This window comes from Calidris pugnax, unplaced genomic scaffold (assembly GCF_001431845.1).
Source record: "Calidris pugnax isolate Ruff unplaced genomic scaffold, ASM143184v1 scaffold56, whole genome shotgun sequence".
In the NCBI taxonomy this organism is placed as follows: domain Eukaryota; kingdom Metazoa; phylum Chordata; class Aves; order Charadriiformes; family Scolopacidae; genus Calidris; species Calidris pugnax.
In genome coordinates, this window is record NW_015090839.1 from 2853003 (window position 1) to 2880056 (window position 27054).

General features: G+C 39.8%; 1 protein-coding gene across 20 annotated transcripts in view; it reads right to left on the minus strand.

The window, feature by feature from the left end:
- The window catches only part of NRXN3 (neurexin 3), a 925309-nt gene that overhangs the window by 30759 nt on the left and 867496 nt on the right, over positions 1-27054 (minus strand). For 17 of the 20 annotated variants that reach the window (XR_001412018.1, XR_001412017.1, XM_014941879.1 and 14 more), the window contains one exon: positions 5654-5729. Coding sequence is in view for 16 of the 20 variants with exons in the window: in XM_014941879.1 (XP_014797365.1) it covers positions 5654-5729 (76 nt within the window). In the remaining 4 variants the exon portion in view is untranslated. Of the gene's footprint in view, positions 1-5644; positions 5730-27054 lie in introns of all 20 variants that reach the window. The other 3 variants (XR_001412019.1, XR_001412016.1, XM_014941880.1) reach the window with 1 other exon arrangement.

A 27054-nucleotide genomic window follows, 5' to 3' on the forward strand; every position in this document is an offset into this window, starting at 1 on the left:
GAAATTAACGTGCTTTGTTCACCAAGAAATAACAGTATCATGCATCTGTCCACGCCAGCGGATGCCAGGGTTAGATGAAGGCATGAATTTCTGTGTAAACATGTGATTGGATGATAGGGGCTACTGCTGATATTGGTCATTTATTGCTTTAGTATATGCACATATAGATACCGAAATATATGCACACTCTATATAGTGCATATATAGATAAAATATCCTCATGGGTGGAGCCTTTGAAGCTTACATAGGAAAAAGACCAATATGTTCAAAACCAAACCCAGTATAAAGTCCTAGTATAAAAAAGAAAACAAAAATTCCTCTAAGTCATTTGCATGATTGATTAGTAAAACTTGTCCATTTGGTTTTGTTTTGGCTGTAAAACCGTAGCTAGGAAATTCCACCAAACAAGTGATGCTCTTACGCCCTGGGAAGTGCCACAGAGGAATTCCCATCCTTTGGGTCTGTACGGTGTTCAGCCTGTGAGATGGGAAGCCTATTTCTCTGTGTACTCAACTTTAAAGGCCATTTCTTGTTCACAGCATGAGAAACAGAGCTGAACTCCTTCTGCTTAACAGAGGAAGAGACGGGGGGTAACTGAGCAGTGGATTTATGGGGGATGCTTCTCCAGGGAGAGCAATGAAAACTCCCTAGGTGCTTCAAGAAAGTTGATGCAGTTTATGAAGGACGAGAGCCAAATAATCAGTTCTCTTGGTTTCTTCAGTCAAGGTTTCTTCACTTCCAGCATATTGCTTTTTATACTGTGCTGGCTGCCTGTAGGCTCTTGGAAGAGAGTTTTCTCTTCCACTTGCTTTCTCCAAATAAATCTGTACCCAGTTCTGAAGCTTACATGGATGGAAACTTGATTGTCCTAGCCCACAAATCAGGAGCCTGAAGTGGATGGGTGCAGGCCAGTAAATTACAGACACAGACACCATACCTGTAGGATATGTCTCCTGTGTGTAGGTAAATGCTACCAAAAAACTCTGTAACTCCCAGTATGAAAAACTATAGATTTTGGCATCTCTACTGCTGTGTGCAGTCCCCCATGGGAAAAGGTTGCCAGTTTGATTAGACAATGTCAACCTTATGATATATGAAGCCTTTTGGCAAACACAGAATAATTTTTTCTGGAAAAAAAAAAAAGTCACTTAGGAAATTCTTGGGCAGATAGGAAGGGAAAGCTGGCAACAGCACCAGGGAAGAAACACAAGATAGGGAGCTAGGATTTAAGCTCTACAGACCATTTCAAGAGGTTCCATTATGGGCTTCAAGCTAACTGGTGAGTGTTTGGGTCTGACTGTTATGACTCATGCAATAATCAGCCTGGTTTATCATCCCAATCAGCTGCTGAGCCACCAGCATCCAGCCTGCCTGGTGCTGGAGCACCGAAATAATGGACACACTTAATGGGAACAAGGACGATGGTATGAAGAGACAGCAGTGGTCGCTGTCAGAAAAGCATAACTGTAAACCTCTTAGCTTTGAAGTGTGAGTAAGTTCAGATTCTTGGGGTGCTCCTCATTTGACTGGAAAGAGATAAGTGCTTTCTTTCTTCACAACGGCACAGTGCATCCTAGTTAGGAGTAAGGTATGTCCCTTACAAATCTTTCATTCTCTGGGAGATGCTGAGTGACCAAAACACCACCACAGAGCTGTGTTCAAAAGCACAGATTCAGCACCCTGGCTTCAGCTTTGAGGAACTTCAAAATTTGAGGCTCAGATCTCCCTGAAATAGGCCAGAAGAGAGTCCTGTATTCATGCAAGAGAAAAGCATCATGTTTCTGGCACAGAAACCAGAAGGTTTTTGAACATGTACTGGGATTAGCAATATTTTGATACCTATAAGAGAGGGACTGCTCTTGACTGTAAGCAAATGTCTCTTCAGGGCAGATGAACGGTTTTATGCCCTCGGTATTATTTCAGTAAGCCATTCTGGGAGATCTAGAGATCTAAGGATATTTTGTCTGCAATAAGATGAATAGCAAGTATTTTTTATCTGTGAAACTGCAATGCCATCTTTTTCACTATGTAAAATACAGATGGCTTTTGGATTCACAGCTGTCATTGCCACCACTTGTTAAAATAATTATGCATACATACGTGTCTACAGTGGATGCTTGCAAGCTACCTCAGTCATGACAGGTCCTGTGAGAGCTACTGGTCTCTACACAAGGGGATCTACAAAAATCCCCCAAAGAAATAACTTTTGGAAGTGGGATACAGAGGGGCAGCCAACCTGCTGCAGTAAGTGTCTCAAGCTAGCCAGGAAAATCCTGACGGGGGTGAGGAAATTGCCTCTACACAATCTCCTTTTAAAGAGATGGAAGTATCCAGATGCAGATCATATGCTAACTGAGCTACAGGTCTTGGATTCCACAGACAATCAGAATTAAGTGGCAATAAGACCTGACAAATGGTTGTCATAAGATATTTAGCCTCAAAGAGGACATGATTTTCTGTCTTTTGAACTATCTTTGAGTACACCAAAACCAAAGTCTTCAAAAGGACTCTGTAAGGTACTGCCTCTGATCCAGGCAGGACCAAGACCAGAGTAATATATTTAGATCTTGGGATTTGATTCTGACCCATATGAAATCTGAAAGCTTTTGATTTGCAGGGCAATATTCTCCACTGCCCTTGTCTTGGTTATTGCACAGCAGGTCCACAGTGATGTATATCATATCTCACAGCTGCAGCAGTGAGTTCAGTAACCTTTGCATTACTGGACCATGGCGCTGAGGGTGATGGAAGGCCAAGTTCTGGCGTTTGGCAGAAACTCAAGAGCTTTAAAAGCTACACATTATCAGAGCAACAAAAAGGGGCCTGTGCTGGGTGAGGTCATTTAATTTTCAATTTGCTGCAAAAGCGATCAGGCAAACCAGAAGGCAGCATAAAATACTCTGACCTGTCAGCAGAACAGGATGAAACAAATTCAAATGGGCCCAATTAAAAAAAAAATAAAAATCCAAGCCCACACACTAGAAAATATAAGCAAGATAATCTGGCTCTTTTCTTTCCACAATGTATACATTTAGTACCAGATCTTGGCATACAGCCGGAATCCTGAGTTGGCTGGTGAGGTGTAAAGGCAAACATATCTGCTCAGCCAAGCCAGCACCACTGGATTTTGATAAGCCGGCTCAGATTGCTTTAGTGCTCCAGAGCAGAATGGGCTGTGTGAGTGCTTTGATGCTGGCTGTATTGCAGACACCCTTCTACCTTCCCTGGATGCACTAGGAAAGGAGACAATAAGATAGAGAAAGAAACCTAAATGATGACCATCATAAAACTTTTACTTTTCCTTCTTATGATGGGATGAGCTGTGTTTATGCTTGTGGAGGCAAAAAACATCTGCATATCCCTCCTCCTTCTGGTGAGTTTGAACACCAGCATCTCTGAGAGCAGGAAACCTCAAAATCTGGAAATGTAAATTTCATCAGCAAAGACCATCTTGGAGACTTATTTTACATATAATCAGGCAACTTTTTATTCTCAATGCCACAGTAACTCCCAAGCAAAGATTCAGCTTTTAGTGGCTCATGTGGACAATCATCCTATGGAGGAAGAGCAGGGTGCGATAAAAATACTGGGTGAAACTTTCAAGAATGCCTAATAGTTTAGGAGAGTACCTTCAGCAGATTTGCAGCGAATCATATTATTTTACACGGCAGATATTCAAATGTCTGTAGGCACTTACAGCTGCCGACTGAAATGCTTAGCAGGATTTTCAAAAGCAAGTCATTTTTACAAATCCAGTTTGTACCTGTTTATAGCATTAGATTTCTAACTGTGTCAGGACAGAGGTATTTTTAGTCCGGAAATGTTGCTCTAAAGCATTCTGAAATTTCATGCTAACCAACCTGTTTTACCAAATTTCTCTTCAAACTTTGATTTTTTCACTGGTAGCACAAGCCGAAAACATTGCCGCTACAATTTATACCCGTGCAGTAATCATGATTTCTATGTTGAAATACAAATGACAATAATATACAAGAGGAGGAGTCAAATAAAGAATTCGTTTCCTCCTTTAAAGGAAATACTTGGCAATCAGAATTAAAAAAAAAAAAAGTCTTGAAATGTTAGTGAAACTATAATGAAATGATTCCTATCAGTTCAGTTGCAGATCAGTTGTGGTACATTAGTCCTTTTAACATGGTCTTACAAAACTCACACCTCACTTTCATGATAATCACTGTGCTGGAATTCCATTAATACCTTTATTTAAAATCCCAGTACCCACACTACTTATGCTTCACAATCTAATACTATTTGGACTGCTTTTCTGCCAGGTGGGGAATTGAAAAATTCATGGAGATCTGTGAAAAAAGAGATGGGAGTGGGCTATCTGTTAGCATCAGTTGGTGTGTCACTGCCTTCCCTGCCATCGTGGGGAAGCCAAGACTATGAGTGGAAGTTCCCAGCTACAAGGCAACGCCAAACTCAGGTTACTGCAGGACCAAGTTCTACCAAAAAATGCAGGTGCAGCATGACAAATTGAAAAGAAATATGAAAGCGCTAGCCTTGGGTGAATTTTAATGTTATTATTGTATTAATCAGATGGTTTCGGGAAACTAGAAACAGAACATTTATAATGCTTTCTGGGGATTTTTTTAAAGAAAAAAAAATTATCCCAAATAAAACAAAGCAAAACCAAACCAAATCAAACAACCCCCCCCTAAACTATTTATATGTTTCACTTTTAAGGACAAAATATTCTAACCAAACTCTCTTTTTCTTTTAAATGTACACAGAAATTCGATGATGTCTGTTCTCTATTATAGAAATGCTTAACTCATGGCAAGCCTCAAAAAAGAAGACTTGAAAAAGCCTGTAAGAAATAAAATAGACTGCAGTTGCCTGCTGGATATCACATCATATATCTCACCAGAAAGAAAAGCCATCAATTTATCAAAATGTATCTGAAAGGGAGAAGTTGAGTCAGTTCCACATGGCCAGTTCTTCTGACTCTTTAATGGATACATTTTGAAGCATCACTGCAGATAACAGGGCAAGAATTACTACTAATTTTGTTATGTCAGAACTATGTTTTGGTGCTCCCCAATTTCTTTGGGCTCACAGGAAACAAAATTAGTATAAATACATTACCATGTTAACTGTATTCAAAATCCCATGGACAAATGTATCCTTTTACAGTCCATCTTCAGAACAATTAACAAAGATTAAACAATGCTAATAACCCATTATTGCTTCACTTTCATTTCTCTTCTGTTTTTCAAATATTTACCCTCCCCACTGTACAAATCACTATTCTTTGTCACATGCCACATTGGTATTTTTGCATTCCCACTGTGTCAGTGAAGTAACTGCTACAAACATATGAACTATGAATTAGCTGGGACCACTTTCAGGAAGTTTGGCTTTCCATGCAAACAACTTTATATTAACCAAATAGTGACTGCAAATCTGTATTGTGCTGTTGCCAAGTCCATGGGATCTGATGCTTGGCTGTATAATTTTTATTTTATATACAGTGTATATATACATAAGTGTATATATATATACACACATATACACACATATATATACATATATAATTATATATGTATACATTCACACACATATAAATATATGTATGCATTGTTTTTTGCAAATGAAATCAGAAAGCAAGCAAAACAAGACTGACCTGACTTACCTGTACTGGGTTCACAGTCAATGAAATCTTCATCGTCACTGGAACATTCAGCTGATGAGACGATGTCATCTGTTGTCTGGCACGTGAAGGCAATGGTGAAGGAAAAAGAACAGAGGAAAAAGAAATATAAGATACTTGCAAGTTGAGAGGCTGTTACAGAAGCAGCTAAGTATCCTAGAAAAAAAAATATAAATGTTTCAGAATTGTAACTTTTAAGAGATTTAAATTGTACCAAGCATTCCAGGTATCTCTGTGTGAATGCGTCCCCCACGGAGCTGGGTTCCTTTGTCAGAGGAACAGTGTTTGAGCACCTCAGGTGTGCCCAGGGGCCTTTTGGGTCAGCGGGCGGATGGCACGGCACACCGTCAGTGCACCCCAGGGGATGGAAAACTCTCCTCCCAGAGCCAAAGTAGATGTGTCCACTTGGAACACGCTGGGCTCCTCGATAAACACCAATACCACGGAGGCCCAGCCAGAAGGCACCTACTGAGAGACTGAACACATGAAGCATGTTCATGCTGAACACGCTTGCTGCCAAGAAAAACGTGCAGGATAGATGCCATGCATCCCCCAGGCAGCTAACAGGACTCTTTGCTGTGTTGCTGGATGCATCACCCCAAGGCAGAGGTAATTCCTTCTCTGTTAATGCACCTCCAGGGCTGGGGATTCTGTGTATTTACCCAAATCTGTACAATTGATTTGCACTATGAAGAACTGCTGCATGTGTGAGGTAAAGCCAACATGCAACATCACCTGCTGGAAAGTCTGGTTCTGAAAGGCTTACACCGAACTGTGATTGTTCATGTCCCTTACAGGTTTCAGCACATTCCTCTGCATTTCTAGCTGATGATTTTTTTCTTTTTTTTTTTTTTTTTTTTTTTTTTTTTTTTTTTTCTGGCTTAATTAAAAAGACACAAAAAAAAAAAAAAAAAAAAAAAAAGTTCTAGGAAAAATATTAAACCCATCTGTTTAGCATTGTTATTGTATTGATCTCCATCAGAGTTGATCCAACCTAAGTAGTGACACTTCTAAGGAGTAGGCAAACAATGACCTGCTTGTTTTTTTGAGGGAAAATTCATCAGAAAAGGTCCATTCCCTGTTATGTGTATATACGGCACTGCCAGAATGGCTAACAGGAATTATTCATGTTCGTACCAAGGAGAAGAATATTCCCTAAAGTATTTTAACCTTCTTTTATGAAAGCACATAAAAGAGACTTGAGTCTTAGAGCTTTTAATTTTTTTTAAAGGTGACTCTGTTTGAACCTTCTCAGAGCTAACATACTCATGCTAATAACCTACTATCATACAAAAAAAAATCAGTAAAAAACCCCAGACAAATAGAAGAAAAAATATCTATTGAATACTTATATAATTATCACTCAGTGGCAATGCTAGAAATGTGGTGCTAACTGCATATTGCCATTCATTTTGTGTGTTATTAATTTTTTAAAATGTAAGTCCTCTACAAATTTTCCTCACTATAAAAATTTCAGACACAACAAAGCTGTAACTTCTGCTGAGCTCTTTAGTAGTGAATCAGAATACACATTATTCCATTAATTACAGACAAGAATGCATTTTATAGACATTGTAATTTATTTTTAACTTTCAAAGGGAATTACATTTACTTTTACTTTATCCCAGTGCATATGGCATCAGTTGCAGTGAAGAAAGAAGGATTTTCTGGAAAACCCTTAGTTAGGCATTTTGATACAGAAAAATATTTTATTTTAAAGTCATAGCTTATGAAATGATAATCAACTTCAATTACAGATATCTGAGGCTTCTTTTTTTTTTTTTTTTTTCTTCTTCTTTTTTTTCTGCTGGTCTAATTAATAAGCAGCATGTACTGCAGCACGTTAAAAAGAAGTGCACTGGCGTCTCTTCCCAGCAGCATCTCCTGCCTGTAATTGCTGCAATTAGTTGAATTAGTAATGCAGACCATTAGGGAGAGTCTGTGGCAGCCTCTGGACACAGGTTGTAACGTTCCTGCACACAGTACAAAATTGCCCCAGCTCAGCAGCATCAGCTCAAACCACGGCTGAATTTGTCTCCCTTAACTTCTCCTCGCAGAGAGCTGCCTATTCTGCTGAGCAGCAGGATCAGTGGGATGACTCCTGAAACAAAACAACTAAAATGCTCTTTCACCAGGCAGGAAGCATTCCCGAAAACTCAGCTCCTCAGGAGCAGGGTGGCTGTATTTCAGTATGCTGTACTTTAGTACTCCAGGTGAATAACCCTGGGAAGCTCACATCACAAAAAGCCTTCAAAATCCTTATTCCTGAAAAAGACTCTCCAGCTTTAAATACAGCTCCCTTTACATTCCCATGTCCGCTATGGCTGCCTTTAACGTGCTGGATGTTCCCTCTTTGCAACAGTATTCTGAGGTCTCAGCCTTTTCTTTAGCCTTCTGGGGTCCTAACACTACAAAGTGCCTCTGTCTGCAGCCAGAAGTTCCTTGTGCTCCTCCTCTCTCTATCTGAACTAAGGAAAAAAAACAGAACTGAGCTTTCAGTCAGAAAGATAAGATTGAACCTGACACTCCTTCCCTCTTGATTTCAGTGGCTTAGAGTGAGCCAAGAAAGAAAAATGGGATCGGTCAGCTGTAAATAAAAACTATAAAAACAGAATATCTGTAAAAAAGTAAGGGAAATCCTATCATATGTGTTACTTGGTCTTACCCGGCATTGCTACGTGGCAACGTTTTGTAGGATGCACTCTTGCACTAGTCTCATGCTTAAATACTTTCATTGCATACTTTCATAATATTGCCTCAATGTAGAGGAAAGACTAAAAGGAACTGAAAGTAACATGTACAAAGCAATTTCCTCCCTGACAGGCTAACGTCATCTTTTTAGCATCTTCTCTCAGTCATAGAAAATGGAAGAACACTGTTGAAATTCTGGTGTCTTCTCTCATAAAACAAAATGGCCTTAAAAGTTTGGCTCTTCAGTGGGAGGTCAAGAAAGGAGAAACACACAAAATACAAAATTACTTTCTATAATTCTTCTGGTTCTGGTCACAGATATTTTATAAAGCTTTACTTATCCTGAAGGACACCAAATCACTATATAACTTCTACAAACAGTAATCACATTGTCCAACAGTGAAATGCAGCTGCCCGTAGGTGGAAAGATACTAGTTTTTAATTGCATCACTGTAAAATAATTTAACACAATAAGTCAACAAAACTATACTGCAAGAATTTTTTTGTAAGCAGGTGAAATGTAGCTAGTGAAACTGGAGATACCAATCCTGCCAACTCCAACCTGTATCTGCACTTGTTCATGACTGGTTCCACCATGGATTCTATCAATCTCTGTCCTTTTCTCCTGATCTCCACTGCATGCTATTTCCCCTGGTATGCCCGTTCTTCTTGCTCTGTGATTGCTGTTTGTCCCATGGTGCTGATTTTGTATGTATAAAAATGAGGGTTAGAAAAAGAGAACAACCTCCAGAAGTGGTGTTAGATTTAATTCAAGGTCATTAATGAGAACTCTAGAAACCACAGAAAAGATAAGTACACTTATCTGTCTTTCCATTTCTATCTTGTATTTTTAATCTCAGTAGTTTCCATCACAATTCATCACTGATTTTCTAGTTCCATCACACATTGGTTTTCCATGCACCTTCCGCCCAGAGACCAATATCTGAATCATCCCAGAGGAATAAAGCTATTTCAGTGAGAAACAGCAGCAAATTCCTGACCACAGATACAGAATCGAGGAAACCTCCAGAAGACCATGACTTATTGTAACTGGAATCTGTACCTTTCAAAACGCTTCTGGTTCTGAAAATATTGACTGGATGATTATTAAGCTTGCTGCTTCCACAAGACAGGAGAGGCTAGTGAGCAGCGACCCCAGAAATCTCTCCACCAACATCATTTCTTCTCACCAGAAACGGCTTGTTGTGAGGCAGTAAGCAAAACCAGCTATTCCATTTCTGGCTCCCTTTCCCCGTTTTTGAAATGGGGTGGATTATACTCACCCATTGGCCTCAGGGGAGGTAAATGGATTAATTTTTTAGTGTCTGCCCAGTGATCTAGAGATGGTAAACGGTAAACATTCTTATGTACAGGCAACATGATAGTAATGAAACTTCCCTGTATGCTATGATGGAAATGATGTTTGTGTTTTTATTGGAAAGAACATGAGAGAGAAAATATTTTCCTATTCCATATATTAGCAGAATTCTATATTAAAAATAATAATTCATACTATGCTATTTTAAAATATGTATTTCATTTTTAAAGAACCCCAGCTTTGAAATTACTTGGCCCTGTATTAAAGGCCATAAAACTAAAGATAGGTATTATAATAACTTTCAATAAAATCTCTCTCTGGCAGGAACCCTTTTTATTCCTTCCTCTGAAAGATTTTTTATGGCATTTATATTATTATTTTTTCTCTCCCTCTCTCTAGTGTTTAATGAAATTGCCTTGGAATAAAACCTGGGTAGGAGAAAGTGCTAAACTCTGAGTCCACCCTGGAGGATTTATGGGCATATTTACCTTCAAATTCTTTCAATTTCACTGAATTGGCTCCCCATTCCTTTCCATGAATTATTAGTTCTGTAATCACCTCCTCCTAATTATTCACTCTAAGGGCCTCTTCAATCTTTCCACGGCTATGGTTCTACATCTTTGTTCATTACACTGTACATACTGGCATGGGATGTAAAGCACAAGGGAATTTGGGATGGTTTGGAAAGACCTGCTCAAGATGACTCCACTCCTGTCCAATCCTTCCAAGTGCCCAGAGCCCTAATTTATGTGTCAGATCCACAACCTTTGCTCCTTTGTTCTATATAAAATGGCAGGTGTTGAATCTCCCTTTTCCCAAACACAAAGTTTTTTTGACACCTTGCTCTTTGAGTGCACTGAAAGATTAAGCATGCTGGGTAAAATAAGTCCTGTCACAGAACAGCTTTATGAAATTATAAATAACACACCCAAGAATGATGGAGTTCTCACTTCTAGTGGGAGAGAAAAGACAAGGACCCATAAATTCAAACCCTGGACAAATTCTTCCAGAAGTACATACTTAGCAGTTGCTTCACTTGGAAAAGTAGGGTTCAATTTTCCTGCTTGCCTTTTGCTTAAAAATTTTCTGTGCACCGTACACGTTAATTCCAATTCAACTCCATTATTTGAAAAGCAACAATAAATGCTTTGTTGAGAGAGAAGCGTAAATCTCTTTGCCACCAAGGAAGCATAATTGCAATCCTTCTTGAAATATGACCACCACAAAATGCCAGGCACAAATATCTTCCCAACAGTGGAGAAATACAGCTGTATTAATCTGAGAAGTGCATTTGCCTTTCAGACCTAAAACGTACAGAGCTGAAACTCAACATACTTTTCTTACATCTGACCACTTGACTCCCTCCAATGCTGCTATACTGCTGTAGTTTCTAAGTATCTCAAATTTATTATGGAATATGGACAACACACTGTCTTCTATGGATAACAGCATACAGTAAGAATGCTCCCCCTGGAATTGCAAAATGTTAGCGACGCTCTTCTGTCTTCCAGAATTCAAGATGTTTCTTGGCAAAGAAGAGGCTCAAGGCATTTGCTGCCTTGCCAAAAGAAGATAGCAGAGGAAGTGTCTATCTCGTTAGGTGTCATTTCTAGCTTGAATACCTCAACCTTTTGTACTTTGATAACTGAGCTTTTTAAAGAACTTGTATTCTGTTCACACTATTCCAATTAAATGGGAACCCTTCATCTGTCCTTTCTACACCTTATATTTGTTTCTTATTTTCTATTTAATCTTTATTTGCAAAATACCCTGGAGTTCATTACAGTACAGCAGACGTAAGAGACTCAGCCTAGACAAATTCAAGCTACTACATAGAGATACAAAGAATCTGCATATAAATGGGAAAATATTAGAAATGTTGCAAAAACGATAATAAGGTGTTATGAAAGAAGCTGCAATTTGGGCTTGTATAAACTTTTAAGGGGAGTCCTGGATCTACTATCTGTTGCTAAAGGGTATTAGTCCTGTCCAACTCATTAGCACTGGATAGTACAACATGTATTTTCTTATCACAGCACAGAGACATGCAAGCCCTCTGCATCCCCACACACTGGTGCTGAGGTTGTGTCTGCCTCTGCAGGGGCAATGCAGCAAATAATATGAAACTAATAATTTTTCTTCATATAGCTCATTTGAGGTGAATACGAAAGCAAGAGGGCCAAACCCTCTGTTGGTTTAAATTGGCATTGATCTCAACCAGGCTAAAACAATTTACAGCAAGACAGCACAGCTCATTACATTTAGTTTTGGACAATTCAATGCCAAAAGACTTCGAGTAATTGGAGGCAGTTCAGAGAAAAGCCACTGAAAAGATGAAAGAACTGGAGAGATGTATGAATGAGACGGGCTTGGCAAAACTGAACATCAGAGCTTGACTTAACAAGAACTAAAGGTCTGATAAATGTCTCCAGGTGTCACATGGATGTAATAAACATCACGAAGGGAGATGAACTATTTAGAGTGCTTCAGAAAAGCAGTGGATAAAATCAAGCCAAAAAATACTTAGGATGACTTTCAGCAAGAAAAATCTCAATAGTGATCTTTATTAACTATAGAGAAGTCTCCCCAAGGAAATACCAGAAACCACTGGTACTGAAGGTAAGCAGTTGCCTAAACCATTCAGGTATGAAAACCATTAGTGTATATGCCTTAATGGGGAAAAACTTGCCCCATCTATCTTCAGTCCAATCCAATCCACTCTAAATCAATTCGGTATTTGCATCCTCCCCATCACTATGTAATATAAACACATCATCATGCATTTCTCTCTGTTACTCCAAAGCAGGCGGTAAAGCCATCCAGCACAGCCTTTCAGCCAGCTGTACTTGGAGCAAGAAGATATCACTGTTGTAGACCTGTTCAGACCATGGGAACAAATCCATCCTTATGTTCCCAGGACCCTAACTGGCCAGGAGCTGGTGGGTAACCAGCAGGCATGTACCCTTCAACAGTAGCCCAAAAATGCATTTCCTGGCTGTGTGTTCCTGGCTGGACATAAAAGCTGATTTGTTGTAAAATTATATCATTAAGTAGGGATCATGAGAGTGCTACCCCTTAACAAAATCAGCCATGTGTCCACTACTAAGGCAGACAAGAGATTAAGTAACTAACCAGTTAAGTAAAAGAAAGCAAAAAATAATCCCCCCAATTGTGTGTCAATCCAGAGTCATGGGCAGTCATGTTTAAAAAGAGCCTTGAAAGCTGAATTAGCCCTTTGAAAACAGAAAGCCTGTCTCAATAGAATCAATAGTTCATTAAGACTGTAAAGTCTGACTCTTCCTGACCAGGTTTGATGCCAAATTTCAGGGACTTTGTTCTGTCCCTAAACTGTGCAAAGACAATGGGGGAAAAGTGATGTCTCTGCCTTTTGTCTGTGTCTGCCGGCAGTGGGAAGGGTGATGATGTTGGTAGGGGTGTGAGCAGAGAGAGAAAGAGAAGGCAAAGAGAAAAAGAGAAGGGAGGGCAAAGAGGGGAGAAAGGGAAGTGGGGAGGATTAATCCGTCTGTTGTTCAAGGCACCCTGACAGGGGAAAGAGAAGTATTGAACCACAGCAGCTTAACCCAACTTCAATGTACCTTCCCAAAACCAGAAGGAATGTAATGCTACGTGGCGTTCTGCTGATAAGCAAATCCTCCTAAATCCCTTCAATTTATTTCTTGGCCTGAAGAAATTACATACTATTTAGAAGCTAAATAAATAAATAAAATTTCATTTCCAGGAATCTAGATTGGTTGTTTATTGATTACATATGCACACAGAATCACTTTATTTTCTTTCCCAATAGAACAGTGTTCCTTTCATCTTGATGTGGTAAAGGATCAACTGGCAAGCCTTTTCCAAACTATTCAGTGTAACCCTCAAGATTTGCAAGAATTCTGAAGTAGACTGTAAAACATAATTTCTTGGCTTAAACACAAAAGATACAGCTTTGGCATAAGAGGAGCCTCTTTCCCCCTTCTTATCAACTTACTGCTCCTTACCACGAGCATTTGCCTGCTTGCAAAGAAGTACCTTGAAAATGGAAGTTGTGTGTCTGCACACACTATCTGAGCATAGGGCCTCTCAGACTAATCACACAGGAAGGATTTTTCACACCGAGTGTCCTTTTCATGATTTGATACAGCTTGTTCCCTTTCCCTATGATATTTTTATTTCTTATTGAAACAAACCTGCCAGTTGAAAGAGAAACCATCGGCCTTCTGTTTTAAGCATAACCCTGGTTATGCAGATGGTGGTGATGCAAGTGAAAACTCCAGAAGAAAGGTACACTAGGTGTACCACTGTTAACTACATTAACTTAATCACTAAATCCCAAAAATTAAGCCATTACAGCTGAACGCACAAAAACTCCTACCCTGAAATCAGTGAGAGCTGCTGGAAGGACCAAAACACCTAAAAGTCAGGCACTGCTCAGGAGTCTAACTTCCTGAAAACCACAAAAATTTACACCGTGTTTCTTCCCAATTCTTGTCCAACAGTCTTCAAAAGAAAGACATTTCTTTTAGGAAATACCCTGAAAATAGTTTCAGAGTGGTCTCCCCTGTGCCAAGATCTCCCTCAGAAGAACCAACAAGCAGCCAAAAGCACATGGCAGCACCGGCTTCCATTTACCCCTCTCCTCAGCATCTGCTAAAAGATGCAGGAAGCAAAGGCTGAGTAAAGATTCTCAGAGTTACGTAGGAAAAAGCCAGTCTATTGCCAGAATTTAGCATCCTGCTGGTGTGGAGCCTAGCCCCTTATACACACACACTCCGATGGATTAATCACAGAAATAATTTTATTAATATGCTGGCCTATGAGCTACACTTGCTGAAGAACAAAGATGTTATCTACTTCACCAGCAGAAGGACGGGGCAGGCCGCTGGGGAGCGGTAACGTCTTAGATTGCCCCAGTCCAAATTGCCAAGGACACTGAATCAGAGCCCTCATGTTGCTTGACTTTATAATCCTGATATTGTCATAAATTCACTGTCTGACACCAGGAAAATTGCCTCCTTTCCTCATGCTTCTGTTTATACTGCTATAAAATGGGGAGAAAACAACTTATCTGCTTACTTGGCATACAATCAGAATTTCAGCAAACATTTTACATTCTCAAAGCAAAGCCTAAGTGCAGAAAAATCCTTTACTAAAGGGAAGCCTATGTTTCAGAAAGTTAGAGACTCAAATGATCTGAGATGAATCAGCTGCCCTTTGAAGACTCAGCCTCTAGTAAGAGTAAATGGGTTTTCTTTGCGTGCTACCTTGCACTTAATAACTGTGTCAGAAGAATATTTTTCATTTATACTTTGCTCCTTTGCTGGAAATCAATATGTCGTTTGCTGGCATTTGCTCCCGGACATCTTTATTTAGCTTGTCTTTTCTTCCTCGGAGGGGAGGGAGTTGTATTTGATTTTGTTCTGTTATTGATTGGATCACTCTGAGCAAGAAATAAATAACTAAGTACAGCACAGTAGCTTTAATGACAATCTCTTAAACCTCAAAATCTGCACACCATGTTGCACTCCCCCCTAACACATGATTTAAAAGAAACAAATCTGTAAAGTAAGGTTACTATGTAGCAAAGAGGCAGACACATACGCAATTTAACTGGCATTTCTATTTAGGTGGTCATTAATAAAACCATGTAAGTCCTGTTTCTATTTTTAAAGCAGCCTCCTATTGCCGTAGTACCTAGTGCTGCGATCTCACCATCTCTTACAAATGAGGCTTAATGAGAAATTAGAGATATGGGAGACCTTCTCCCAGGGGACATCTTTCCCTGGAGAAAATCCGAGTGTGTTCATGTATTTATCACTGATGGCAAGTGACAGCATGGCCTAACAGGACGCACCTGATCTGCAAAAGCCCAGCCCAGCAGATGATGGTGGAGGGGCCGTGGCTGTGCCCTGGCTGCACCGAAGCCCCGTGCTGGCCCACAGCATCCCTCCCACCACCAAACGGGAAGCGACTGGTGAACCAACCCAAGGGACTGCACGGTGATCACTGACATTTTTTTTTAAATTAGAGAATTCTTTTCCTCGTCCCCTGCTTCTCTCTTAATTTCTGCTACTTATTATTACATAGGCCCCCAAAAGTTGGCGCATACAGCAGTAAAATTCATAAAGGAGAAAATACGCTGTTCTATGGTCCAAACCGTGGCACTTAAAAGCTAATGTGACAGGGTATGTTATTCATAAAGTAACAATAAACATAATCACTCTGAATAAATGTGCCTTAAAACAACTTCTGCAATTATTGTAAGTACCTCTGAGTCCAATAAGATAAACAACTGTCTTTGAATATTCACATTAATGCACTAGACTTCTCTTTCCAGACAAATATTCTCCTTTCTCTCTAAACATTAACACACACTTAGGAAATGGCATTTAAATACTGTTACTCACAGAATTCACACATTAAGTCATAAGGGGAAGGGGGCTGCCACACACATTTAAATGTAGAATAAATATAATGCAGAATAAATAAATGCAGAATAAATCCTGGCCCACTAGTACATATCAGTACCTAGACTGTTCCCTGAATAACATTATATAGACAGAACAGTTAACAAAGGAAAATAGCCTGTAAATACCTATATATTAGCTTATATACAGCATACTTGCTAAAAAAGACCATAAATAGTTTAAGTTTATAAACAATAAGCTCATAAACACAAAGAAGGTCACAAAGGCAACTGTGGCAGAAGACAGGAACAGTGACAGCCTCTTAACCACAAGTCCATCCTTCCTCTCTTGATATAGGATATAAATGATTGTCATCAGCTATTATAGAAACATCTGTGTATACAACAAAAGGTATATATTACCATTAACTTATTAACATACTAAAATATCAACATTATCAAGGTCATATCTAATCAAAATGAAGTTATACAGTTCTAGACATTACTCCATCCAGGAATACCTCTGTCAAATATCTGATGCTTAAAAACCATGCCTTTCTATCTTTAACATTTTTCTTTCCTCCTGAAATGCAAATAGACTAACAACTTCACTGGGTGGATAGAGAACTGACTTCACATCATATGTTAGCAAAAGCCAGGTAACAAAGAAGTAAATCAGCAACCAAATCAGTCCCACCACCACCAGGAATCATGGAGAAAAGCTTGGGAAAGTTAGAGACAGAAGTTTGTCCATTCTCCTCTAATACTAACTTAAACAAGGAAAGAGATCTACAAAATACTCCCATCGAACATATACCCATTGGCTTAAAAACATACCTGGTCCATCAAGTATTGATGAAGCCAGGTAAACTTCAACCTCCTGAGCTGCTGAACATAACAAAAGCCTCCTGGGATCCCATTAAATTTGAACTGAACTTCACTTAAATGTCACATCAAGTGGTCCAAGCTGCAAACAGTTGTCATGCAAGAAAATTCTGCCACTGGGTAGGCAGACTCCCATGCACAACAAACATGGTGAACACTTATCCCCGCTGGGTTCCTCCACAGCCCCTGCCTAATCAGAGCATTTGCTCTCTGTAATGGGTAAGAAGGCCATTTTCCTTGCTTATTTATTTAGCTCTCTATTGAGTTTGATTAACTGTAGTAAAGACAAATCAATCTTTTGTGTTTGTGTAAAATGAAAAAAAAGGAACAAAGTTAGCTTTAATGGCCCAATAGACGCTCAGCTGGAATGCACTTACCGAGGGAGAGAGCTAGACAAAGGAATTCAGGCAGCTTTAAACACCACTGGGAACATGCTGAGAACATCTATACTTCTACCTGTTTAAAGAGGGGGGGGAAATCCAACCCACACCCAGCAAAGAGGCTTTCTGTTTCTCTGCAATTCTGTCTATCACGGTATCAAGTACTACAAGTTTTTCCTCTTGCGTCCTTCAGAATTCCATAGCCAAAGCTGGGAGACACCAGGAAACAAGCATCCAAAGGAACATTGTCAGAAGGAGAGGACACGAAGCTCTAAATCCATGAGAAAACTTCCTCCACTGTCAGTAAAGCCGCCTCTAAACTCAGCTTTGTTGTAATCTAACATTTCTGACCTCAATAACCTCTGGCAGAGATTGCAAGATAGCATGAAATTCATGACAAGTACGAAATAAAGCAGCTCTGCATAATGAATTTGAGTAAGACACTTACTCAAGCCATTTCAAGGTAGTACTCCGAAAAAAAAAAATTCTCTCATATATTCTAATTATAGTGTTGACAACAGTGGAAATCACAAAAGAAAACATGCCTGATTTTATGCAGTGCCCATTAAAAGCCTTTAGTAATACACAGGAATACTTAGTCCTTCCAGACTATGGGTAGCACACAGAAAATTTAACTTCAGTCTCAGGAATGCATTAAACTGGGCAGGTCGATCAGGACAAGGCCAAAATGTAGCTAGAGGTAATTTTCTGCACATCCGAAGAACTCCAGTCCCTGCACAGACAGACAAAAGTGTGCGCATAGGCTTCCCGCTGAGTCAGTTTCTGCCTTTTAATCATAAGAAAAAAATAACAGAAAGAATCTGACCATCCTTGTTCTAAGACAAAATCTGATTTTCCCTTGCTATAACAGCTATAGCAACAGCTTTGGGATGATGGTGTGTCTCCAGTCTCTCCTGGGAGGAAACAAGTTACCTTTTCCTTAAAATTCCTTTCTCTACGGTATCATTATTGAAATGTCACCTGCACTATTCAGAAACAAGTCATAGAAGCCACTGACATTAAAAGGTGGTGCCTTCTGGCATTTTTAGCACTTAATTTTCAGACTCAGGCCCTGCTCACACCGGAGAGCTCACTGGCGTTACAGCCATGCTGGCCTATCCAAGCTGGCAGAGCTGCTCACTTCAGATCCAGCAACGCCGACAGAAGAAGGGTTTTCGCCGGCAGAGTGACACCACCTCTGAGCGTTGCAAGCTAAGCTGACAAAAGTTGGCATAGTTATATCAATATCAGGCTTTTGACTGGCAGCAGCGTGTAAAATCAAAGCATGTGCGTTTCTGCACTCTGGGACGCTGCAGCGATGTTGCCAGAACATGGGAGTACGAGTACAGCACTGTATTGCTCTGAAATGCTTCAGATGGCAAAGCAGTTTTCAAAAATATCCCATAATTGCCTCAGCCATTGTTAGTCGGCATGTAACTGCAATAACTTGAGTCAGGAATTTGCAAGAAATAGATTGTTATGTGGGGTTGAGGTAGGAGGGACCTTAAAAATCCTCTAGTCTCTTTATTGTTTCTGAAATGAAATAAAGTATTGGAAAGGACTGCACTGTCCCGCAAACTGGAACCCCTGCATAAGAAGGAAAGAAACTTGCCACAAATTCTCCTCATCAGTGGAGAAAACCTACAGTGCACACCGACAGAAATAAACCGCAGCAGAGCTTAACGCCGTTCATCACCAAAGGCACACCACTCCAGAGAAACAGCCCTGCCACGGTGGAGTACCAGCACTCATCCCCTCAGAAAGCAAACCTTGCTTTCAGACAAAGCACAGCTTTTCCAACAGGTGCAGAGAAACGCTCTGTAACCTCTGTACCAGGCGGCTTTGAACCTCAGCACCTCACGGGTAGTGGAACAAATTGCCTGGCTGGTCCCAGGATATCCCTTGTACCTCAGTCTCCCACTTACCCACAATGTGCAAATGATCGAAACAAATGCTACGATCTGACACCACGGGGCTCTCGACAGCTGTCAACTCATTAAGTTCTATTCACTGGCTTCCCACCTCCTTGCCAACGTATTACATAAATTGCTTTTTAGCTGGCAGCCTTTCCCTTTGCCTGAAACCAGTTTGCACTGAGCATGTTTGAGTCTGTTGGTTTTTTTAAAAAAAATGCATTTATTCCCTTCCCTTTGGTGCTTTGCCTTGCTTTGCAACCGTCTGAATGGGCTGCAGGATACTGTTTCATTATCAAGCTGCAACTGGAAATGAATATTTTATAGCAGCTGAACAGAGGTTTGGCTGTAAATGACTACATCCTAATTAAACAAAAGAGAGAGAGGAAGACAGAAAGAAAAATGAATTTAATTAATGAAATATTGATGCAATTTACAGACAAAGGCTTTCCCATTTAGAAGGGGATTCCTTCAATGTGAATTTTTCAGGAATTATAAAAGGTGTTGGAGGCTTACTACCTCTGTCTTTCTTTATCTAGTGATGCTTCTTGTATCTCATTTTTGCCTTTTTCAGCCTCTTTAAAATGCCAGAAGGTATGTCTGGTATCCATCCATACAAAGTCACAGACACAAGTGCTCCAAATGCAAATATATACTTATAATGACTGTGCATTAAGAACATGTAAAAATAGAGCATAAGTATGCTAGCTCAAAATCCATCTAAGACTTGATTCCTGCCTCTGGCATTAGCCAGTTATTTATGTTTGTTCACACAGAAAGGATAAGCACAAGAGAAACGTGCAGAATTACTTTTCTCTCATATATTCTAATCAGAGGGGCAAGCATCAGTTTAGGAAGTGGTCATACCTTCATCTTTATGCTTTATGGTTTTGTATTTCATAGTTCTTAATGGGCTTCTCTACCACGATCTGGCATATTAGCTTTTAAAATCCATTAATATTTTTTATTTTAATAACATCATATGGCAGCAAGTTCCCAAGTTCTACACTTTGTGTAAAAGTACTTCCTCCTGTTTGACATCAGCCTCCTGCTGCTTTATTTCACCCCTCAGGTCTTTGTTGCATGAGAAACAGAAGTCATTCCCTAGTCACAATTTCTCTGCACCATTTTGATTTTAGAGAACTCTGTTATCATCGTTTGGTCAACAATTTTTCAGCTTGAAGAATGCCAGCCTATTCGACCTTGTGGGAACCATTGCGTATCTTTGAATTTGATCATCCCTGCTAGTCTCTTCTGCAGCTTTTTCAGTTGTCATAGACAGCTTGTTGAGAGCTGATGGCCAAAACTGAGTGCAGCGTGGAAGGCAAAGCAAAACACAGATTTGCACACTGGCACAATGACATTTTCTGGTTTTCGGTTTGGTTTTTTTTTTCCTAATAGTTTCTAATTTTTTTTTTTGGCCTTCTTGAATGTGAATACATGTCCAAAACTAAACAAGTCTGGCCATTTGTCAACATAAAAACTATTTTTCCATGTTTAGTGTGGTTAAGCACATACATAAACCAGTGCCCAATAATGCATATCTTCTGTTCTCAGTTTTTGACATTTTTGAATTAAAGGCCCTATAAAAGGATGGAGTTCTTGAGATGCCTCAGAATGCCATCTGCTGAAATGTATACGGCAGTGGGATCTATGAAGAAGTGGTAATACTTTTGGGAAGATACTGGATTTCTCAGTCATTCTAGGTCCAATGAGCTGACACCTTTCCGACATTGCAGAATGCACCTGAGTAATGCCACGGGATGCTTCTCAGGGTCATGGTGTCTGGAGACAGAAGCAATGCATTTTAATGGGGCTTTATTAAAAACAGACTGGAGTGATCATACTGATTCACACAAGATCAGTAACAGACAGAAGTCTCAATATTTAAATTAGAAATGTGAGGCCAAACTGTAGATCCGCTCCAAACTGTTTCCTTATCTCTTTTTATGTATCTTGTATGTTCTACAGTTAATCAGGCTTAAATATAACGTCTAAGTGCTGCCTGAATCAAATTAGAAGATGAGAATAGCCCTGAACTTTATAGAAAAAACCACAGCTGTGGTTTACAGCCCAACAGAGAGTTGGTAAAAATTATAGCATATGTTTGCCTACAATGATGTCTTCTCCTCAAAACATTTGTAACATTTTGGGTGATCGTGACATTTCACTCTAGAGTGGACTCTGCTGTCCACAGGAGACCACTGATGAAACAGTTTCAAAGTTTAAATTAGTAAGGACAAAGAGAATGAAAACAAATAAATCAAAAACCCAAAGCCCCAGGCAAACCATAGAATTGGGCTCCATGTGAAATGCAGCCTTCAGAAACCCTGGGGAGAAGCCACTGACTCTCGGCAGGCCACCCATCTGAGTAACTGAATACCAGTAGGCAAATCTTTGCAGAGAGTAGAGAAGCCATTGTCCTGAAAACATATAACCTATGATGTTCTACAGTCGCAGTTTCTTTAAATCCTGTATATCATGTGAATGTAAAGGACATAGATGAAAATACCCAACTCCTATACAATTCCATGCCTCGCCACTGACTTAAAGCAAATACAGTTTCCTATCCACTTCAGCAAAAGAGGGAAAAATATACAGGGAGCGAAAGAATGAAATAGATAACAGGTAAGAAGACATTATTGAAGCTCACAGGCTTTGGTCTCCTACTTTCAACATTACTCCTGGTTTTCTCTGCTACCCCGTCTTCTTCCAAACTGAGGAAAAATCAGTGACTCTTTAATACCAGTGAAGATACTGATCTTGACTGAAACACAGGCTTTTAAGTTTGCAAGGGAAAGATTTCCTTAAATTCCACATTATCAGAGAACATACAGCTTATATGTGAAGATACAACAGTTATTACCTGAAATTTAACAATAATGATATTACCCACAACCTCTATTCAGATCAAGATCCTATTATTAAGATACTGCAGTATCAAGAGGATGGAAGAGACTGTTCCAAGTACTGCTGTTTAGGCAAACAAGCAACTTATTTAGTACACCAGACAAGGGAATAACAGCTCAGTTTTATGATAAATTATGATGCCAAAACACTAGCTTTTGTTCTGTGCTGGAACAATCCCAAATATCCTTTAAAACCATCTCAGAAAAAGAACTGCATCCAAGTATCGGTTTTCAGATAATCTTTTTTTTTTATTAGCACCTAAATTTCAGACATACTATGCTACGTGTGCATGACAGCAAGGCACTCTTGGGACACCTTGGAGAATGTAGTCCCCAGAAAGGGTTAGCCCTGTGAAAAGGATCTGGGCTTGACATCCATACTTCTGAATAGTTCAAAGCAGGGGATTTCATCCCAGATCTTGCTGTATCAGGAGTGTAGGAACAAGGACCTACAGCATCTCTTTCTAGGAGCAGCTGTCTGGTGAGAGAGACTCTCATCCCCGAAGAACAAACACCATCCTCTAAGCTCCCCAACACCACCATGTAGATATATACCTTGCAGAGAGCGTGACACGAGCAGAGGGTAATGTGAATGACGGCAGGAAGCAGCTTCAGGAAATACACCCGGAGGTAACATTGCTGAGGGTGTGGAGGAAGTATGAGCAGCGTGACATTGTTTGCCTAAACATGGATTCTTTAATTTAGTTCTTTAAACCTGGGACATTTCTGAAGAGGATAACAAAGGCTGAGCTACGGAAAGCAGTTAGTGCAGTTTTATCACTAACTGAGACTATACCTTAATAATGTAGGAAATAACACTGCCAAAGATTATACTCTCATGCTTGCAGGGCCTTCTGACAAGAACAACTTCAGGAAAAAAATGGAGAGAAAGAGAGAGAAGAAAAATGTAATTGCCTGCCTATCAGCTCCACTATCATAATTACTTTCAAACTCTGACATGGGTTGAATCAGATGAACACCAAATCAATTTTTGCAGCCAGCAATCAGTGCATTCTTAGCTCATAAATTAAAATGTCACTGGTAGAGTGAGTACAAAATAATGCCCGTTTCACTATTTTACAGTACAGAGAGAGGAACTTCCTTCTTTTTCCTTCTGTTTGTGCTTGAGTGTCACTTTTATGTCCTTAAGCACTGTACAGTACATTACACTCGTCTAATTCAAACCAAAGTTTGCACAGGTGGATGCCACACACAAAAACACATTACACACTAGCTATTGATCAGGGCAGCGTTATCCCCCTGGGTATCCAGAACCCTCTTCTAACTGTGGGGAGAGGGTGGCATGAGTTTTGATCTTGCATCTGCACTTCACGCAGCGTTGGGAATTTGCTAGCTGCACACAGCTTTGGGGGAGGAAGAGACTTTAGACTCCACTCCACTATCTCTCCCTTCATCCCTCTCTGACCTGCAGTGAACCTCCTCAGGCTGAAGTGGGTAGAAGGCTTGCCAAAACAAGGAAAATTCTCACCCAAAACATTTTAAAGCCAGAAATGAATCATTGTTGTGATTTCTTTAAGGACTAAATTGATCAAACTGAAGAATCAGTACCGTATGTTGAAACCTGACCCATACTAATTTCTAAGTACTTAATTTCATATTACATTCTGTTCCTCATTTCCGAGCCTAAATAGGAATAATTTAATGGGCTATTCCATGCCCAGTACCTTGCCTATTTCTTTTCACACTCTACTTGAAACCACAAACTCTGCAGCTGAGGGGCACAGCACCAGCCCAATGAGTTTACCTCTCATGTACCTGCAGTTGTCAAGATATCTCATTCTTTTCACCTTTTTCAGGGCTTTTGTACTTCATGTACATTTTATGTGCATTTTTTTCACCTTAAGTGCATTGCCTAAGCCTTACCTAATGATTAAGATTTTTTGTCCTCATATAACGTGACTATAAAAGCCCATATAGCCTGTTTGTGCTCTGACTAGCTCTGACATCATATTTACTTTCCAAAAGATAAAATTTCAAGCATCTTTCTCTCCCATCCACCCCGGCTGGAAAAGGAGCTGCGAAGAGCAACACTGGCTGAACTTCTAATTGCTCCAAAATTCTCCTGCAAGGTTTCACCTCCAGATACCACTGAACAGGACATCCAGCTCTACTAGCAAATCCAGCTAATAATTTTTAATGCATTTCTATACCAGCCAGTGTCAGTATTCAGAGTTTTGCCTCGAGTGATATCTTCGAAGCGCTCAGGATTTTTCTTCTGCTCTTCCTAGCCTTCAGAAGCTGAGCTATAAACTTATTGAAACCTGAATATAAAATACTTCCTTATTTATTAAAAATAGGAGTGCCTATCACTTTAACCCAACCAGAAGCCAGTATATAGGATTTTTGGAATGTTGCATTTAGGATGAGTCTCCTTTCTTCCTTACAGTTGATTACCTTGCTGGTTCAGAAAGAGAAATTTCAATTCAAGTGGAATTGACTCTTTGCCTAATCAGTAGGGTAATTTGACCTTGTATGAACAAAAGGTCTTATCTTGCATGGTTATCAATGAATTGTCTGCTACTGCTGCCACTGGAAGCCGTGCATCTCTTTGCAAGGGCCTCTTGCTCAGCTGCACTGCCAAAGAGCTGACAACTCATCACACTGAAGCTCAGCAGAGCTGTGAGACAGAGGCACTCTCCTATCTCTTATGATATTGTCATTAATACAGTACTACAACGTCAGTAGGTACAGACTCATCATGTACACACATTGCATGAAAACTAGAAGGAACCTCTGAATGCATTAAGAGCTAATACTCAACTGCTTCAGGTCCACATTGTTTAAAGCCATCAATAAACTTGTTCTCCTGGACCCCTTCACCCAGAGGACTCCTCTTTTGGGTAGGAACACACTTCTCACTTCCGGATACAGCTTATTTACAGCTGGGTACCGGCCGTTTCGGGCCATACAATCCTTTAGTTTAAATAAATATTTTCCCAGCCTCCTCTTTGTAAACACCATACAGTTTCAGAGACCAATCCTACCACCTCTATTCCTTCAGTCTGCAAGATAAAGAAGCTGAATTCTAACAATCTCTTCTGCTGAGACTGATTCCCCATTTACAACTTTGTCCTTCAAAACCTTCTCTGTATTTGTGCCAAGTGCTACCAGTCATTCTGGAACATGAGCAGATACACTTTGAAATAGCACTGAGCAAACTCAGAGGGAGAACTTGTTTTATAAAATACTTTACAGAAAAATCCTGCTGCAGTAAAACGGTGGGTAAATTTGTGTGAAAACTTTCAAGAGCTCTTTATTTCCACAGGTAGAGGAACGCAGCTATGTTCTGCAAGGTAGAAAAATGGGTTTGCTACTGTTTTTAACTAGGCTAGTATTCAGACACCACCAAAAAATTGAAACCAGTTCCTAAGGATGAGATTTCTAGTGGCTTAAATGCAATGAAGTTTAAGGCTCAGTCCCCTATATTCTTGAATGAATCCAAAGCAGAGAATCTACAAAATGGCTGGAAAAGGAAATGTATGCCTTGCATGAGCACAGAAGGAAGTAAAGAGATCACACTGCAAAAAACCAGGCAATTACTTTCCAAACTGCCATCTTTTATCTCCGAAGAAACACAAGAACTGGAACTGATAACTGTCTCGATATGTTATCAGTTATGATAACTACAATACAGAGATGCAATACAGAGTAAGTCCTTAGAAATTCCAAACTTACAAATCAAATATAATGAATAACTGAGAAAGCCCCACTTTCCATTTCAATTCTGCTCTCCTTATCTGCCATGCTAATATTTAGAAAGTAATTATTGCTCTTGATGATTAAACTTTTTTCCCCTCTTGAAATGACTGATTTTTCTTTTGAAGTCTGCATCACCCTGAAGGGAAAATCCATTTCTCAGCAGATTTTTTTTTTTTCCTTTTTGCCTGGCAAGTAAAGGGGATTAGAAAAATTAGAATAGAATGACAGTGAAGAGGAAAAGGGGGAATGGGAAGAGTGAGCAAGGAAAGACAGCTCTTTTTTTTTGGTTTGAAGAATGTCTTTATGAATTCATGAAGAGAAAGAAGTGAAAAATGATGAGCATATCTCACAGGGTATGGCACCTCATGCTGCAATCTGAAGTTCCTATACTGAGGTGAATGGGCATTGCTGACAGCCCATTGCTGGGACGAGCTTAAAATGAGTTCTGCATCAGCAGGACAGGCCCATCAGCACCTGGTATCTTCATCATACCTCATTACACATAAAGTATTTTGCAGAATCATTGCAGCTGGGTTAGTTCTCCAAAGTGAGAACAGATGTATCTTCTCCCAGAGTCTGGGTGGTTAACCTGGCCTGGAGGTAAAGGAATTCACACCGTAATGCTGAAGGGAGGTCGGTGAGCCTAAATGGCTGCATATTTTTTCCATATAGAAAGATTGAATTATGGAAGCTCAGATATGGTTATATCAGACTCATGCTTTTCCTACAGAATCCTCCATAATAAAAGGCAAAGTAAAAACTAATATACTATAGAAGATACCATAAACAAAATGTAGACCCGTATGATTTCTTGTTCCCAAAACTTCTCCCATTGAAGTGATATAATGAGACACTAGGGTTTTTTGTCCTACGGTATACTGAATTGATGAGTGAAAACCTCTTGAGAATCAAAGCCCACATATAGGAATGCACTTATCACAAACTCACACCCCCCAAAACCCTGGAATCAGTGTATGTGATGTGAATTTACATGGCTGTCATTATATATAATCTCATCATATGCGAGCATGCATCCATACTGCACCAATGAAGGTCCTTATCGCATTCTGATCTTGCTAGAAAGCACAAGGTGTGCAGCATTATAGATGAAACATTCATTCGGTGTAGCCCCTTTTCTACATGAGGTTCACAATGTGGAAA